This window comes from Diceros bicornis, chromosome 1 (assembly GCF_020826845.1).
Source record: "Diceros bicornis minor isolate mBicDic1 chromosome 1, mDicBic1.mat.cur, whole genome shotgun sequence".
Classification (NCBI taxonomy): Eukaryota; Metazoa; Chordata; class Mammalia; order Perissodactyla; family Rhinocerotidae; genus Diceros; species Diceros bicornis.
Window position 1 is genome coordinate 71,183,216 of NC_080740.1, and position 18,468 is coordinate 71,201,683.

The following is an 18,468-nucleotide window of genomic DNA, read 5'->3' on the forward strand; positions in this document are numbered from 1 at the left end:
TGAGGGTAGGGCCCAGAATCCCTTATGTTTATTTTTAGGAAAATTGCCCCAGTGTTCCCTGTTCCAAAAGCAGGGTTTGGGAGCCACTGACCTATACACTCTACTCCCTGCAAAGATGGTACAGTCTGAAAATACACATCGTTTTAAGAAATATAGATGGATTAACCCATAATAGCTCATTAAGGAAAGTTCAGTGTTAACTCAGAGTAAATAAATGGTTAAAAGCTCAGGTTTGGGCATAAGTCAGACTCATGCATATATATAAGTTAAAGGTCTGGCATAGTACCTGGGCCTCTTTGTTTGTTGCCCTATGAAAGGCTGGATCTTGGCTGATGGAAGGGAGCAGAGGGGCCCTGCCTAGCCTGATGCCCAGCTGCTCCAGGGACCCTGGTTAACACTCGCTCTTCCATGGCCTCTGTAGCTCCAGCCCCTCAGAAGGGACGCCTGCAGTTGGCAGCTATGGGTGTACCCCTCAGTCGCTGCCCAAGTTCCAGCATCCTTCCCATGAGCTGCTCAAGGAAAATGGGTTCACACAACACGTCTACCACAAGTATCGTAGGCGCTGCCTTAACGGTAAGAAGCACCGAAGTACCTAGGGAGAGGGGCTGACTCTCCGGGGCCACTACTTAGATCCAGAGTGTAAGGGCTGGGGGGGCAGGTGATTCTGTTTTCTCTGACCTCAGAGCAAGAAATGTCATGACATTACTGCAAGAAGGATTCAAGTTCGACTCAAGCCAGGTAGTTTTAGAATACAGTAAGCTAAAAGAATCTGGTACTTAGAAAATTCCTGTTCCTTGATCTTCTCTTGTTATAAAAAACATTAGGAGTTTTCCTGTTTCTCTTAAGACCGCCAACTCAGCCATTGTCCAGTGTGGTCCACTGTCCATCACAAGAGGTGTTTATATATTCTCTAGAACTGGGGTGGTCTGATGTGGGCCAAATCTAGCCAGTAGCCTATTTTTGTATAGCTCTTGAGCTAAGAACAGTTTTTACGTTTTTAAGGAGTTGTAGGGAAAAAAAGACGAATTTATAACAAGAGAGCATTTGTGCCCTACAAAGCCTATATTTACTCTCTGGCCCTTTACAGAAAAAAGTTTGCTGACACCTGCTCTAGAAAATAGTGTAAGGAAAGAATCTCTCTAGATGCACTCACGTGTTTTCTTTTATCACAAAATGAGATGCCTTAACTGTAGGTTTCTGTCAGGTTGGCTGTAAAGATGCTCAAAACCAATCTTAATGCTCACTTATAAACTCGCCCCACCCTCTTTCATTCAGCAAAACATGGTTGCTAAATGCTTGATTCATCTATCTTACTTCCCTCCCCATAGAGGTGTGTGTGTGTGTGTGTGTGTGTAATAACAGCTTTATTGAGGTACAATTCACATCCCATACAATTCACCCATCTAAAGTATACAGTACAGTGGCTTTTAGTGTATTCAAGAGTTATGCGTCCATCACCACAGTCAATTTGAGAACATTTTCATTACCGCAGAAAGAAACACTGTGCCCCTTCCCAGTCACCCCCTTTTCACCCCCTCCAACTCCTCCCAGGCCTGTGCAACCACCGATCTACTCTCTGTCTCTGAATTTGCCTATTCTGGACTTTTCTTGTAAATGGAGTCATACAATATGTAGTTCAAGGTTCATCTATATTGTAGCATGTATTGGTAGTTCGTTCATTTTTATTACCGAATGACATTCCATTATGAGGATATGCCACATTTTGTTTATTCATTCATCAGTTGATGGACATTTGGGTTTCCACTTTTTGTCTATCATGAATACTGCTGCTGTGAATGTTGCTGTACAAGTTTTTGTGTGGGCTTAGGTTTTCATTTATCTTGAGTGGAAGAGAGGAATTGCTGGATCATATGGTAACTATGGTTAACCTTTTGAGGACCTGTGAGACTATTTTCCGAAGTGGTGGCACCATTTTATATTCCAAACAGCAATGTGTGAGGGTTCTGATTTCTCCACATCCTCCCAACACTTGTTATTGTCTGTCATTTTGATTATAGCCATCCTAGTGGGTGTGAACTAATACCTCCTTATGGTTTTGATTTGCATTTCCCTGGTAGCTGATAGTTGAGCATTTTTTCTTGTGTTTGTTGACCATTTGTATATCTTCTTTGGAGAAAGCATTTTGTTTTTTAACTGGATTATTTGTCTTATTAAGTTGTAAGAGTTCTTTATATATTCTAGATACAAGTCCCTTATCAGATACATGGTTTGCCAATATTTTTTTCCCATTCTATGGGTTGTCTTTTCACTTTGCTGATAGTGTCTTTGAAGCACAAAGATTTTTAATTTTTTTTATTGTGAAATTTTTGTTGTACATTATTGTTTATCAATCACAATATAAGTGCATCCCTCCACCCCTTGTGCCCACCCCCCACCCCCTAGCCCCTGGTAACCACCAAACAGTTCTGTCTGTGCGTGTGTTGGTTTATCTTCTACATATGAGTGAAATCATGCCATTTGTCTTTCTCTTTCTGGCTTATTTCACTTAACATAATACCCTCCAGGTCCATCCATGTTGTTGCAAATGGGACGATTTTGTCTTTCTTTATGGCTGAGTGTAGTAGTCCATGGTATATATATACCACATCTTCTTTATCCAATCATCAGTCGAGGGACACTTGGGTTGCTTCCATGTCTTGGCTATAGTGAATAATGCTGTGATGAACATAGGGGTGCATAAGCCTCTTTGGATTGTTGAGATTTTTAATTTTTTAATATCAAATGTATCTATTTTTTTTTTTGTTACTTATGCTTTGGTGTTGTGTATTGGTTTTTTTGTTTGTTGTTTTTGTTGTTGTTGTTTTTGGTAAGGAAGATTGGCCCTGAGCTAACATCTGTGCCAATCTTGCTCTATTTTGTATGTGGGACGCCACCACAGCATGGCTTGATGAGCGCTGTGTAGGTCTGCGCCCGGGATCCGAACCCACGAACCCTGGGCTGCCGGAGCAGAACACACGAACTTAACCACTGTGCCACCAGTCCAGCCCTGTGTATTGTTTTAATGTTACCATTTTTGTACTTGTTAATGTTGTAGGACTCCTGAAATAATTATTGGTAATGAGTAATGAAGACTATAATTTGTTGGAATGTACAAATTATGTGTTCATGCTTTTCCTTGTTCTAACTACACTTGAGAGCAATGCCGTTTGAGGTGAAGAGCTAGACCAGTATGAACTGGTTCAGAAGCTGATGCCACCTGCTTCTGGTGAGGCTTAGGCCCAGTGCCCAGTGGCAAGGCCTGACAGAGTAGTTAGTTCTCAATAAATATCTCCCAAAAGACTACAGGGTCTAATGATGAGCAAGGGATTTGGGAGGTGCTGGAGAAAGGACCGAGGTCCTTGAGGCCCAGGATCATTTGTCCCCCAGAGCACAGGCAGCCTGGCCCTGACACATGTCTTTCCTCCTTCCTCCCCCATCAGAGCGGAAACGCTTGGGCATTGGCCAGTCTCAGGAGATGAACACTCTCTTCCGCTTCTGGTCCTTCTTCCTCCGAGATCACTTCAACAAAAAGATGTATGAGGAATTCAAGCAGCTGGCTCTGGAGGATGCCAAAGAAGGCTACAGGTGAGCAGGCTGGGGCTGGTGAGGGGTCCCTAGTGGATCTGCTTCCAGAACTGCAACTGGAAATCTCTTGTGTATGTACTTCGTAAAAAATTATTACTTTTGAATGAGTAATATATTCACATGGTTCAAAATTCAAAGAGGTCAAAAGGTTATATAGTGAGAAGTCTCCTCATTACTGTCCCCCTGCCGTCTAGTTCCTTTCCCCACAGGCAACCAGTACTTTTAGAATCTTGTGGCTCCTTTCTACAAATACTTTGCCTGCGTAAGCAAAGACATTCCTATATAGTCTCCTACACACGCTCCCCATTTGTTTATACAAAAGATGTCCTCTATTAGATATTATTTTGCAGCTTATGTTTTTACTTACTGCTCTATTTTAGAGATCATTCCATATCCATATGTAAATAACTTTCTTGTTCTTTTTATAGCCTGTGTGGTCTTATGCTATATGGATGTACCATAATTTATTTAACCAGTCTCCTATTAATAGATACTTTGGTTGTTTTCAATATTTTGCTATTAAAAAAAGAAAAACTTGGGGCCGGCCCGGTGGCGCAAGCGGTTAAGTGCGCGCGCTCCGCTGCGGCGGCCCGGGGTTCGCTGGTTCGGATCCCGGGCGCGCACCGACGCACTGCTTGGTAAGCCATGCTGTGGCGGCGTCCCATATAAAGTGGAGGAAGATGGGCACGGATGTTAGCCCAGGGCCGTCTTCCTCAGCAAAAAAAAAGGAGGATTGGCGGATGTTAGCTCAGGGCTGATCTCCTCACAAAAAAAAAAAAAAAAAAAAAAAAAGAAAAACTTCAAGACGCTTTTTTTCCCCGAGTAAAATGTTCTTTCCGTAAGCAATTTGAAAAAAGAAGTTGGGGGAAAACACTCTTCAGTCCAGAGACAACAATGTTAATATTCTGCCCTATTTGATGTATTTAGATCATCCTGTGAATGCATTATGGTGTCTTATTTATCATTTATAAGCATGAGCATTTTCCTCTGTTGTTAAAATATTAGACTTTTTTGCCTTCTTACATAAATAACTTCTTATAAAAGTCATTACATGCTTTGTGCTGAAAGTTTAGAAAATATAGTTAAGATCATTTGAAAATCCCAACTCTCAAAGATAACCAGTGTTAATATATTTAAGTGTCTCTCCAGACTTTCTGTGCATGTGTATATGTAAAATTTACATATTTGTTTATAAAATTTGGGCTCATTCTACATATAACATTTTGAAACACATCTGTTCCACCCGATAATATATTGTAAGCATCTCTCAGTATCCATCAGTATATATTTACATTATAATTTTTAATATATTATTCTGTTGTACAGATGTACTGTCGTTTTTATTAACCACTTCTCTTAAGACATTTAAATTTTGTTTAATAATGCTGCTCTGAACAGTGTTGTACATCTGTAAAATCTAAATCTGCCTTTTTGGTTATTTCCCTGACATATGTTCCTAGAAGTGAAATTTCTGAGTCAGATAACTGTGAACACACCTACTAATTGGCATGGTCAAATGGCTCTGCAGAGAGCTCATGCCAGGGATTGGCAAACTTTTTCTGTAAAGGGACAGACAATAAGTGTTTTAGCCTTTGTGGGACATAAGGTTTCTGTCGCAACTACTCAACTCTGCTCTTCTAGCAGAAAGCAGCCAATTACACTTGGTAAACAGATGGGTGGTATGGGAAGGGGCTGTTGGTTTGGCCAGGGTTTGCTGACCCCTGGCCAACTATAAACATTTAATGCTGGACCCAGTTAGGCTAGCATTAAATGTTAGCCTTCTTAAAGATTATTTACCATTTTCTCAATAATCCATGTGTTTAAACTGTTTTATAGTTCATCTCTTATGCGGGGGCATTTCCCTGTTTTACAGTTAAAGAAACTGTCCTGATTTCACTGACTTGTGTTCTCCCACAGATATGGTTTGGAGTGCCTTTTTCGATACTACAGTTATGGCCTGGAAAAGAAGTTCCGGCTGGACATATTCAAGGATTTTCAGGAGGAAACCGTCAAGGACTATGAAGCTGGTGAGAGCCGGAGTTGGAGCTCTGCGAGCCCTGGTCAGCTAGGCCTTCTTCCCGCTGACCCCCAGTCCACCAGGCCTATCTGTGTATCACACCACACCCCCCGCCCCGTCCTCTGAGGTGCTTGGTTCTCACCTTCTCACCAGCCCAGCTTCTCTCTACCACTCTCTCCTCTTTCCCTACAGGCCAACTCTACGGGCTGGAGAAGTTCTGGGCCTTCTTGAAATATTCCAAAGCCAAAAATTTGGACATTAACCCCAAACTTCAAGAATACCTCGGCAAATTCCGACGACTCGAAGACTTCCGAGTGGATGTGAGTGAAAGTCTGTCGTCTTTCTCACCCTAGTTGTCCTAGTTGGAAAGAAAACTGAACCCAGCTGTGCCACTAGCCTGGGGACCCCTCCCAGCACTGGAGCTTTAGTTTCTTCATCTGCAAAACAGACTGAGAAGAGGACAGTGCAGGCTAATTGGAGGGGGTCCATGTGGTTGTTCCTCCCTCCACTTCCCGTGGTAGATGTGGCTAAACCATCATAATGCTCTTTGTCCTCTTATCTCACAGCCCTCTGGCTGCTCAGCCCTAGTTAGCCACTCTGCTAGTTGATCCAGGGTGGGTACCCAAGGTAAATGTATTTGCTCTTTCCGGAAGAGGCCAATTCTAACCCCAGAAGTATATAAATTATGTCTGATTTTTTCTCCCCACTTCCCCGCCATGTCTTGCTGGAACAGTGACTCAACAGTGACATCCAGTGGTGGATCAGGGTTATTGCTGCTGGGTGTATCAAAGGAAGTGGTAGTTGAAGTGATTTGATGTCTCTTTGCTAGGTGCTTCAGGGATTCCAGAGATGAGTGAAAGACTCTTTCTCCTTCAGAGAGTTTGTAATGTAGCAGGGATATGCCAGTCATCTTACTCCCTTGAAACCTTTTAGCAAAAAAGGCAAATACAAGTAAATAGCAATAATAATCCTCATATTTATTAAAAAATTGCCAGATTGTTTACTGTGTGCCAGGCACCATGGTAAGCACTTTACATTGACCTCTTTCAACCTTCACAATGTGGTGAAGTAGGCAGGGTTGACTGTTATCATCACTGTACCAGTGGATAAACTGAAGCCCATGGCCACCCAGTGAGATAGTGGCAGCGCTGCTCAGCTCACCCAGCGTAAAGATGAGTCTGCTGTCTTCCATCCTTAAGCACTTGCTGCTTTGGGGGTTGGAGGGGGGCACATGTGCAGAGAAGCCTTGTAATAGGAAGACCTGTTGGGGTGGAACAAGAAGGGCTCAGATCTGGCACCCAGAAAGGGAAAGAAATGTCCTCGAGGTTACGGGACCTTTGGTAGTGGTGAGGCCAGACTGGATCGTGGTCTGACTTTAGATCAGTGTCCCTCTTTGGGGCCTCGAGGGAGAGGAGGCAATCCTCAGGAGCTTCTGGGCCTTCTCAGCTGAGACTCAGCATACTGCATGCCGCATCCACGTATCATCTCCTGAGCACTGATCCCTTCTGAGAAGGGGAGCAGAAACTTGTCTGGATAAAACCTGGTGTCTCAGAGGTAGACGGGCCTGGTCCAAATTTCGTCTTCACCAGTTACAAGCTATGGGACTCTGGGCAAATTATTTTTTTCTGTGCTTCTTTTTTCTCATCTGTAAAAATCAGATGATCATGTCTATTTCAAAGAGTGATGTAGACCCCATGAGTGAATGTGCATAAAATAGCACAGAGGTGGCATCTTGGCATGGAGACGTGCTTATTAAAACTGGTAATTAGATTTTAAGGGTAAACCTATTCATTAGCTACATTTGGAGGTAGGAGGTCTCTAGACAGCCCTGGCAAGGAAGGGGGTGTGGGTACTGCCCCCAATCACCTATGACTCCCTCCTCTGTTACAGCCCCCCATGGGTGAAGAGGGCAACCACAAGCGACACCCAGTGGCAGCAGGAGGTGGCGGCAGTGAGGGCAGGAAGCGGTGCCCCTCCCAGTCTTCCAGCAGGCCTGCCACCATGATCAGCCAACCCCCCCCACCACCCACTGGCCAGCCCATCCGGGAAGATGCCAAATGGACAAGCCAACACTCGGACACACAGACTCTGGGAAAGTGAAAAGCCCCTTAGCCTTGGGGCTTGTTGGGGGAGGGGGGTGAGGGCGAGCGGGAGTCCATGGGGGTGCCCAGTCCCGGGAGAGGGGACAGAGAAGAGCCAGGCCTAGAGTCATTAGGATGGGCCTTCGTGCTGAGTAGCAATGTATACATCATTTGGGCTATCAGAGGTACCCCTGGGCAGGAGCCTCCACACACCCCCTTCCCTCTCCATGGCTCTTCTTCACATCCTAGCTTGTTCTAAGGGGGGGAGGGAAAGGGGGGAGATTTTTATATATATATATATATATATATATATATCAAGTTTTAAATTATTGATAGTTTGTCTGGATTACCAAAATCACTCTGCAGCCCTGCCCACGGCTGGTAGGCCGCAACCCTGGTCCCCACCCACAGCCTCCTGCTCCCCCTGAAGCCAACTATGCAGCCCACAAGAAGGCCCTGTGGGCCCCATTGCCCAGCACTGTCCTGTGGAAGGCTCTGGAGCGTCCATGGGCCCCACAAGCACCAGCCCCTTGACCATCTGGGGCTTGCCATCACCGTCTTCTCTCCCTACTGTCCCCACCACGCCCTTCTGCCATCTTCTGGGAGAAGGAAACCAAAGGATCTAAAAGTGGGGGTGGGGGAAGGTTTCAGCCTTTTCCTACTCCCCTCTCCCCATGCCCTTACTCCCCAGCCCAGAGAGACGCTGCTCATACCTGAAAAGACTATTGAAAGATGATTTATTTTATTTTTCTCTGACCTTTCCATCCTTGGAAAAATAGAAAAAAAAAAAAGACAAAATTGACCATAAAAGACCAAAAAAAATCAAAAAACCCCCACCTAATCCACAGAAAGTGATGTCTTTCCCCTACCCTTGGAATTTCTTTTGTTTTGTTCTTGGAAATAATATTTTTTTAAAAGTTGCCTTATTGTGAAGCGGGATCTGAAATCCCCGAATGCCTGTTTTCCTCGGTGGAGTTGACTCGAAGAGCTCCCGGCTTCTCTGGATGTGCCTGGGCTGGAGTGGCGAAAACCTTTCTCTGGACTGAGTTGCATGTACAGTGCCTCCTGCCTGTGGGCAAGAGAGTTGGGGGCGGCTCAGATCAGAGCCGTGCCTGAAATATCCCTGCTGTTGCATCGTTCAAAGCTGACGTCCTGTGTCTGTACACTGCTGCCACTGTCATATCCTCGCTCTGCTTGCTGTTGCCTCACGCCAGGCCCTGTCCTGTCGTTGACACCCTTCATCCTACCCTTGGAACCCCAAGGCCAAGTTTGCTTCAAACTGTTGGAGAACAGCATTGGCCTGGGTCTGGACACGTCATCCTCAGCTTGACAGCCTCCCCCACCTCAGAGGGGAAGGCTGAACACCTAGCAGCTGAGGCTTTGAAATGTTTCTTGTGTTGCCCTGAAAGATCTCTGAGACCTCAAGGAGGCTTTGTCTCATAAAAGGTGGAGAAAGATGCCATTCTCCTCCCTCGGGTCTGGTGGGGTCTCCCCATCTTGCATCATCCCCCCTCTGCAAGCCGTCTCTGCCCACCCTCCAGTTGACCCTGCCTGTGAACGAGGGATGAGGAGGATTTGGGGGCTGGGGGGAAATCCTGCCAGTCGGAGAAGCCCCACGGCAGGAAGGTATATGTGGACATAGAGTATACCTGCCTTCTCTTCTCCAGCCACTGACTGCTTGGGCTGTGAATGACAATGGAATGGCTGGAGTCTACTGGCATCCGAAGCTAGGGAGGGTGACAAAGGACTGACCCACACGGACTGGGCTGTGTGTCAGGTGCAGGCGTGATGACGCGTTCACCCCCATTGGGGACCAGGCAGCACAGAGAAGTTCGTGATAGTGTTGCTCAATCGCTGACACTTCCTTGGCCCTCTTTTTCAACTGCTTCCTCTGTTGGGCCCAAAGGTTGGGAGTAGGAGACAGTATCCCAGGCTGGGAAGGGCTTGCCCTCTGTCTTGGGCACCTCTTTGCTTTTGGCCTGCGCCCTCCCACACCCCCCTGCCCTCCCAGTGGTTAGTATGTGGGAAGCGCATCTCAGTTCCTGTGATCCGGTTGTCTCGAAAGCCAAGGATGAGTGTCTGGTCTCTGCTATGATAATGGGATCTGAGGCCTTTCCCTGCTGCCGTCTGGTGCCTGCCCCACCTTGTACCAGACACTGGACTCCTGCACCCTCTCCTCCATCCCTTGATGCCTCCTTTCTTTCCTTTGGGTCGCTCAGCCCTGTACTGTATCCAACGCCACAGAAACCTCAGTGTTTGTCCTCTGCTGGGTTTAGGGGCACAGGGAAGCCTTGGGAGTGTGGGAAAAGGTTGTTCTTATCTAGAGTTTACTCCCAGGCCAGGGGGCTGCCATCCTTTCCTTGATCCTCCCCACAGACACCCCAGAAAGAGGAAGCTCTTTTGGGGTGGGAAGGTGAGGACTTCATCTCAACATAGGCTGAGGATTGGGGGGAGGGGGCTTTTTTTTCTTTTTTTTTTTTTTTTGTAACATGTTAGGAGTTAATGTTGCAAAGAGTAGTTTACATCTTCTCCTTCTGAAGACACTTGAATTTAGGACCGATGTATCTGTGACAAGCATGCCAGGAGTGGTGGGCGCAGGGCCATCAGGGCTTGCCACTTCACACCCACCATCCTCCCATGGGGATCCAAGATCTGAGACACAAAGCAACAGCCTGCCCAAATCCTTCTGTTCGTCCTGCACCCTTCCAAGATTGGTCCGTGCCGTCCCGACTTTGGGCATCAAACATCAGAAGGTCTGTGTGCCTCAGCTTTGCTATGAGGCAGGTTTCTCTTTCGCCCTCGCCTAAACCTGGGAGCAGATGCACTACCAGTAGAGAGGGGCTGCCCGGCCCTGCCCCAGCCTGGACCCCTGCGGCTCAGGTCGAGGTGCTGAGCCCCCATGTCAAAGTTGTTACGTTTTTGTTTTGTTCCGTTGTAGCTCTTTTTTCCCCTTTATTGATGACTGATTTTACGGAAGAAAGTAAGCTGCTCAGGCCCTGGAAGTGGGGAGGAGGGGCAAGGAAGATGACTAGCCGGGGCGGGGGGGTGGTTTTTTGCCAAAAGCCTGGGTAGAGTGGTCTGGATCATCTGGCGCCCTCCTGAGTGGGACCCCAAAGTATCTCCTGTATGGAAGGGTCCCTAGATTTGCCTCAGCTCCCACCCTCTCCTTCAGCCATGTTGATGGCAAAGGCAGAGAAGATCAGAACTTTACAGCCCATTTCTCACTGGAGAGGAAAACTTGTCATCTGGCTTGTGGAGAAGGTTCCACTTTATGCTCATAGTACGTTATCTTTACCATGTGCTAGGATATCACATTTAAAAGGACAAAAAAAATGTAAAATACTTGAATGAGCTTGTATTATAACATTAATATTATTGAGAGTATCTGCTTTCCAGGCTGAAGTGAATCATTCATTATTCTAGTCCTGCTTTAGTCCTTTGTAATTTGTGGTAATTATGCTTTTCTTTTTAATACAAAAAAAATGTATAAAAATAAAAACTTGAAAAGGCAAAATACTGGCTGGTCTCCCATTGGGGGTACAGTTGTCGGGTGTGAGGGAGGGGGCCTGGTGAGGGTTCCCTCAGATCCAGAGGAACCCTGCACTCAGCACGTACACACGAACCCTTTGCAGGGCTCTGCCATTGGGCTTCCGGGGAGTCGGCCTAAGGCATGGGCTCGTTACAGAGCTTCTAAGGCTGCTGGTGTGTCCAGGTGAATTCCCCAGCAGTCCTGAGAGTTTCTGCCAGCTTTGAGTTCATGTCCACCTTGTGTCTTAAGTGAGATGTGGGAGCTATAGCCAGTGTCACAGAACAAAGAGACACCAGTCCAACAGATCGAGTTCCAGGATTCAGCCTTGAAATCTTGCTCCGCTCCCAGGTTTTCATGCACTGGCTATGTTAGGAGACAGCCAGGAAGATAGAGGTTGCTGTGATTCCTCACGGAGGGCTGGCACAGCCCCTCAGTGAACAGACTTCCCTGCTGGCATGTAAAGGAGTAACAGTTCAACACTCTGGCCATGTGGAGTCCAGGTCTGAGGAGTGACACTCTGGAAGGATGGAACAATGAGCACCTCCCCCCGCCTCCCAAGACTGGCCCCTAGGCTGTTGGTGACTTTTTTCAGACCATGAGGTTGGGTGCTGGCAGTAATAATAGTCTGAATGCCACTCTGGCCTAGATGTATAATTACAAAACTAAAAATGAGGCGTGGCCTTGTTTACTCATTCATCTGACAACTGTCTCACGTGCCTGAGCATCCCATCGAAAAGGGTTTTCTAGAGAATTCCACTGTCCATTAGGTGGGCATGTACTTGAATACCACCAATGGCCTCCATAGGCCAAAGGAGGGTTTAAGAGGTAGTGTCCAGGGCTTCTGCAGACTGACTTGGGAACGGGCAGTTAATTTAGTCTCCTTCCACAACCTGTTAGGAATGCTCATGAGTGAGGCCACTGATTAAGTGCCCTGCTGTGGTTCCCAGATGCCATATGATCGTGAGTGTTGGTATGAGTCATGTAGTGAAGAAAAAAAAGTGAAGCATCTACTGGAATGAAAGGGACACCAGTTTATTTTCCATGCTTTCTCTTTTTACATTCACATATTCTGCTGGGAATTTTGAGACCTCAGCCTTTTCTTGAGCCTTATTTGTTTACCAACCTCAGGGCCATTCTGTTTGATGCGGAAGAGGATAGAGCTGGACCCCTCGGCCAGGGCCCACCACCTGCCTCCCAAAAGGGGTGAGAGAATGACAGCCTCTTGTCCCTCTGGGCCCCTACAGTACCTCAAAACCTGAAGACCGTAAAGGGAGAAAATGCATCTGTTCCTCCTCTTTATCCACACTCCTCATTCCCTCCCCCTCTTAGGTATACTGAAGATGGGCTATTTTCCAAATGTCTGTCTGTAGCAGCAAGTTGTGGGTGCAGGCCAGCAGCTGTGAGAACTTAGAGCAGTGATGCGCCAGAAGCTGTGCTTAAGCTGAGGGCACAAGCTGTCGTAGGGAGGGGCCAGGCCCACCAAGGCCAGAGGAGGGTGGGTATGGCTTTCGAAGGCCAGGGAGCTCGCTGCCTGGTCAGCGCCCAGTTGGCCTACTGGGCATGTCCTTGGGGGCCATTAGAAAGAAATTCTTTTTGATAGTTCTGCCTGGAGATTTGGCCCTATCAGATACTAAAGTCTTACGAAACTACTGCGGGTGGTTTTCTGGACAGAACTGAAAGTCCAGAGATAGACCCAAGTATATATAAGAATTTAGTGACTGATAATGGTGGCCTTTCAAACCAAAGAGTGGTCTTCCAGATGTTCTTGGGAGCCACAGGTTCCCGGCCATGTCAGTGGTGGCTGAGGGAAGGCCAGGGTGGGGACTGCTTCCACCCCAGCCACTCTGTGCTTTCGCTTTAGATGATAAGGTTCCTGGGAAGGTTTCCCTTGAAAACAGCATCACTGCTGAAATCATCCAGAATAAATGGTCTTGAGACAACTGGTTAATCATTTGGGGAAAAAATGAAGGTTTTGCCCTTTGTTCAGTCATATTTTTCTTGCCTTCTCATTGGAGGAAGAGGGTTCTAGCCTCTTTGAAAGTGCTTCAGAGAGGCCAATATGGAGCCTCTGTTGGGCGTCCCCAAAAGTCAGCAACTCTGACCCCCCTCCCCCGCCCCATGGATAAAAGGACCCCCAGCTCAGCAAGTCCACAGGGCTTGGCCTTTGCTTTCCATGTATGGCTGAAGGTACTGGGGCTTGGTCTGCACCTCGCTGGTATCTCAGTTCTAATCCAGGGAGGAGCTTCTGTGATCGGTATTTTTCTTTTCAGAGAGGGATGATGTTTGTTTGCAGTGGGGCAGAGTTGAAATGGGGCCTTTGTCACTGACTCAGTGTGTATGTGTGTGCGTGCGTGCGTGTGTGTGTGTGTTGGGGGTAATAGGGAATTGACCCCGTAACCACTGCCAGAGTGTCCTGGCCCTGACCTGAATAGAGTATGAGAAAAGCTTTTTGGGACAGAAAGGGGCAAAGTGATGTCTTCTGGTTCCCCCAACCCCGGACACCAGAAGGAGCTCTCCCAGATAGAGCCTCCAGTCTTGCTGCCACCTTTGTCATTCTCTACGTCTTGCCTAGGCCACAAAGGAGTCATCTGGGGTCTCTCACCCCTTCCACAGCAGAGGACTTGCCAGGAGCCCCCTCAAAGTGTTTTCTTCCCTCTGACTGGCCATTCTGGGGAGCTGTTTTTTCCCCTTCCTTAAGCCAACTCCTGGTCCCCATGAGGGACAACAGGGGCAACTGGGGGAGCCCAATCCCATCCTTGGCCCTGCTTTGCTAGGAAGCTGACCTTCCCTCTGCCCTCATGGGGCCATCATTAGAGAGAGCATAGCTGAAGGAGCAAGTTATGAGGTGCGATCAGGAGGCCTCAGGCCACCTTAGCAGTCCCCTGCTGAGGGGACAGCCAGGGTGGCACTTGGGCCCTCTCTCACTCAGTCTTCTTCGGGGGGTCAGGGATGCTCTCAGAGAGTGGAGTGAAGCCCAGCAGGAGGATGTGTCTCTCGTAGGACTTGGTCTGCTTAAACACGGTGTCAGTCCCATGGAGGTGGTCCAGCACCCCCAGCACCCCATAGCACTGGTTGAACCTAGAGGAGAGAGGAGGGTGCTTGAGGCCAGCGTGCTGAACTCCATCTCAGTTGTGCCGGCCTCTCACGCATTTCTAAGCCCTCCTACCCCACACCTGTCCCCACCATGCTGAGCACCTGCATCAGAATAACCCGGGGAGGTGTAGCACACATTCCTGGGGCCACTCCAGACTGAAAATCTCTGATCTTCCTTTGAAAGGCTCTCTGTGATTCCAATGCACACAAGTCAGAACCTGTGACAGAGCTTGTTTGGGTGGGTTCAGGGACCACCTCCAGCAGAATCCTCTGCAACACTTATTAAAATGCAGATTTCTAGGCCCTGCTCCCTCACATACTTTGATTCAGCATATTTGGAATGGAACCCAAGAGGCTGCATTTGAAAAAAGCATCTCAGGTGATTCTGGTGCAGGAGGTTCATAGACCGCACTTGAAAAAGCCTGGAGGCTTTCAAAGAGCACGCAACTGCCCTTGAATTGCATGCAGGATTTTTTTTTTTTTTTGAGGAAGATTAGCCCTGAGCTAACATCTGTTGCCAATCCTCCTCTTTTTTTTTGCTGAGGAAGATTGGCCCTGGGCTAACATCTGTGCCCATCTTTCTCTACTTTATATGGGACACCGCCACAGCATGGCTTGATAAGCGGTGCATCAGTGCACGCCCAGGATCCAAACCTGCGAACCCTGGGCTGCCAAAGTGGAATGTGCACACTTAACCGCTACACCACCGGGCCGGCCCCTGCATGCGGGATTTTTTATGTATTGTTCTGACTGTGTCCATAGCTTACATTAGATACTCAAAGGGTCCAGAACCTAAATAAAGGTTAAAAAACCACCGTTGCAAGAAGACCCAGTGTCAGAAAGAAGGAAAAGGGCAAGGTGGTCTGGGTCCAGTGAAGTCATTATTTTCCCCACCTCCAGACCTCTACCTCCACTAGCACCCACGTCTAAACTGAGGCACCAGTGTCATGTCTGCTATCAGAAACTCCAGGAGTAAAGGTGGAGGTTACTGCCCAGGGACCCACAGTGGGGACAGGGGCCTTACTTGAGATGGTGATAGTCATGGAATTCAGGTGAAGGCAAGAAGGGTAGATGGTAGCCACAGTGAGAGATGATGGTGATGATGAGGGCCAAGGAAAACCACATGGTCATGGAGGACAAGTGGGAGCCCATTACTATGGGACCCACCATCGCTGGCAGCATGTTGGAGGCCTGCAAAGAGAGGGCTGTTGGAAGGCGGGCCCCAGGGAGATGGAGGGGACCCAGCTGGGTGTCCACTCTGTCCCAGGGTAGTACCAGGAAGACCTCCTTGATTGAGATCTGGAGAAGCTGAGAGTTTCAGGACCTCAATTTGCTGGAGTCATTCAGCTTTGTAACTTGGGACAAGTTATTACCTGTTGGAACCTCAATCTCCTCATTAGCAAAATGAGGATTACAAAGGTTGTTGGGAGGATTAAATGAGATAACTTATGTTGGCATCTGGCATAGGCTGGCATATGCTAGGTTAATAATAAATAGTGGCTGTTTAGTGGAAAGAAGGAAAGGTCCAGAGTGGTCTAATTCTCTGCAGGAGATCTCAGGGAAGGTGGTTGGGGCCCTCTGCCTTTTGCCTTTGGGGAGAGAGGAGCTCTGCTCACCACATGCTCAATAGGGTGGGCATAGAGAGCAATCACGCCAATGGGAGCTGTCCACTCATGGTGTTTCTTGTGGATTTTCTTGTAGAATCTTGGGTGGTGAAGGATCCTGGGAAAATAGTTAATAGTTAATAATCTGCCAATCTCCCTTTCTCCTTCGAGAAAGGGAGACCATGAGAAACCGAAGGTAGGAACTAGGGGTTACATCTATGGAGCAAAGTTGAAAACACAGTGGATTGGCACTTAGACCTGCCTTCAAGCTCTAACCCCACTTCTCATGCTGCATAATTTGAGGGTGGGTTACTTTGCCTCTCTCTACCTCAGTTGTATCAGCTGTAAAATGGGGATGATGCCCAGAAAGGAAACAAATGGGAAACTGCCCTGCTGCACACGTGACTGGAGAAGCCTCCTTCTTTTCTGGACATTCCTCAGTGGTCTCAAGTTGTCAGTTGTGGAACAAATAGTTGTCTCCCTGTTAACTACTTCATGGGAGGCTTTTCAGGCTAGATGGTATTGGTCCTACACCTACAATTCCAAGGCCCCAGTTTCCTTGTTTAAAAGTGAGCCCTAGGAGAGTGAGGAGCTGCTCACCGGTGTGAGTAGTAGAACATGACTTCCTCAATCAGAGTGAAGAGGGCCAGCTCCAGGAGGAACCAGTGGAAGGTAGGGAGCTCTCGGCGGCAGGGGTCTCCCCACAACTTGAGGATGGGATAGAGGAAGACCAGCACGGGGAAAGAGATCAAGTACTGGTTGAAGAGAACTGTGCGGATAGACTGGCGTAGTTTCACGGGGTCCACCTGCCCAAGGAAAGGAAGGAGGGAGATGCACAAGAGTGAGTAGTATGTCTTTCCCTTCTAGAAACTAGGCTCCCCTGTGACCCACTCACAGGAGGCCCTCACTCAGGGGTGGATGCTAGGAGTGATGTCTGGCTGTAGCCAGCAGCCCCTGACTGCTGCCCAACCCTGGAGAGGAACCATCTGGTAATGCCTCCACCTTTGGAAATTCCCCTTCCAGCAGCCTTCAGTCTCTACCTGAGCCTGCCTCCTTCTTCCTGGTTCTGCAGCTGTCACCACTGTCCTCCCCATTTCTCTGGCCAGGCCTGCCATATTCCAGACAGGATGCTGAGGGGCCTCCAGGGGGCTTGCAGAAGGTTGTCAACTCTCACATTGATGTCCTTATTCAGCCTTTTAGCCCTTCATCCAGAGAGCCCTGACCACGATCAGATGCAGAGATCAAGGTCGTCTGCCTCCTCACGTGGTCCAGTCTCACTGGACTAGGCCCAGAGCAAAGCAGAAGTTGAGCCAGGGAGCTGCCTATCTGGCCTCCTGACTAACTTCCTGTGGCCTGGTCTTCTTGGCTTTCACGGAGGAGCTGTCAGGATGGGGGCTACCTGAGCATTCTCTCCAGGGTCACTGTGGAGAGCTGGCCCCAAATGCCCCTACCCCGCTGAGCCTCAATATTACAGCCAGCATTTCCGCAGGAATCAGTAACCCCCTGACCCTTCCCTTCGTCAGAGCAATGGGGCTCCCAGGAATAGCCCCATAACCACAGGTCACTTCCTGGGTCCTGATGAAATGGTTTGGGATTGGTCAGAAGGGATTTCTCCCTGAGTTCCCTCTGTAAGCTGGAAGAGTTCTGCCCCCAGGTGAGGCTGCGTTCAGAGTTCAGTTCAGTTCCTCAGACTTCGGGCCCTCCTCTTCCTTCAGCTTCTCCAGGCACTGCATATATTGACTGACTTCAGAATTCACTCTGTCAGCTTTTAGTTCCATCCCATCGTGAAGTCTGGTCTGGCCAGCCTGGTTTGAGAGCACCTGTAGATGAAGCTGAACACCTCTTCTGGAAACCTTGACCAAGAGGAGGGTGTCACATACGTTTATTCGTTCATTTACTGAGCACCCTCTCTGTAGCAGGCAGTGTTCCACATGCTGGGAAGCAAGTAATGAACAAAACAAAAGATTCCTGCCCTCGCTGAGTTTATATTCCTGGCACCAATAATTTAAAATAGAACGGTCAGGGTAGGCTTCATTGAGATGCTGAGATTTGAACAAGAAGATGAAGAAGGTGAGGGAAAAAACATATCTGGGGGAAGAGTCTTCAGGTAAAGGGAATAGCTGGTGAGAAGGGTCTAAGACAGACCTCTTTCTGGCACACTTGGCTGGAGAAGAGTGAGAGGGTAAGGTGGGGAGAAGTAGGTGGTGAGCTCAAAGAGATGGGGAGGAGCCAGAGCATACAGGGCTTTGTAGGCCATTGTGAGCACTTTGGCTTTCACTCCAAGAGAAATGGGGAGTCATTGCAGGGTTGTGAGCAGAGAAGTGACAAAATCTTACAGGGTTACTCTGGCTGCTGTGTTGAGAATAGACTGTAGGGGAGCAAGAATAGAAATAGGGAGACCAATTAGAACTACAATAATACAAAAAAGAGGATGGTGGCTCAGACTAGGGTCGTAGCAATGGAGGGAGTGAGAAGTGGTCAGATTCTGGATCTATTTTGGAAATAGACCCAGTAGGGTTTCCTGATAGATTGGATGTGGAGTATGAGGGAAAGAGAGTA

General features: G+C 47.9%; 2 protein-coding genes across 8 annotated transcripts in view; one reads left to right on the forward strand and one right to left on the reverse strand.

Moving 5' to 3' along the window:
* LARP1 (La ribonucleoprotein 1, translational regulator) overlaps window positions 1-11,197 on the forward strand; it is an 81,998-nt gene extending 70,801 nt beyond the window's left edge. For all 7 annotated transcript variants that reach the window (XM_058544678.1, XM_058544653.1, XM_058544642.1 and 4 more), the window contains exons 15-19: window positions 422-573; window positions 3,441-3,585; window positions 5,503-5,612; window positions 5,795-5,922; window positions 7,493-11,197. In XM_058544678.1, coding sequence (XP_058400661.1) covers window positions 422-573; window positions 3,441-3,585; window positions 5,503-5,612; window positions 5,795-5,922; window positions 7,493-7,702 — 745 coding nt within the window. In that variant the 3' untranslated portion in view covers window positions 7,703-11,197. The remainder of the gene's footprint in view (window positions 1-421; window positions 574-3,440; window positions 3,586-5,502; window positions 5,613-5,794; window positions 5,923-7,492) is intronic.
* Window positions 11,198-13,336: 2,139 nt separating this feature from the next.
* Window positions 13,337-18,468, reverse strand: part of FAXDC2 (fatty acid hydroxylase domain containing 2) — a 29,081-nt gene continuing 23,949 nt past the window's right edge. The window contains exons 6-9 of the mRNA XM_058544688.1: window positions 16,510-16,715; window positions 15,922-16,027; window positions 15,330-15,496; window positions 13,337-14,290 (exon numbers count right to left, since the gene is read on the reverse strand). Of these exons, the coding sequence (XP_058400671.1) occupies window positions 14,134-14,290; window positions 15,330-15,496; window positions 15,922-16,027; window positions 16,510-16,715 (636 nt within the window). The 3' untranslated portion in view covers window positions 13,337-14,133. The remainder of the gene's footprint in view (window positions 14,291-15,329; window positions 15,497-15,921; window positions 16,028-16,509; window positions 16,716-18,468) is intronic.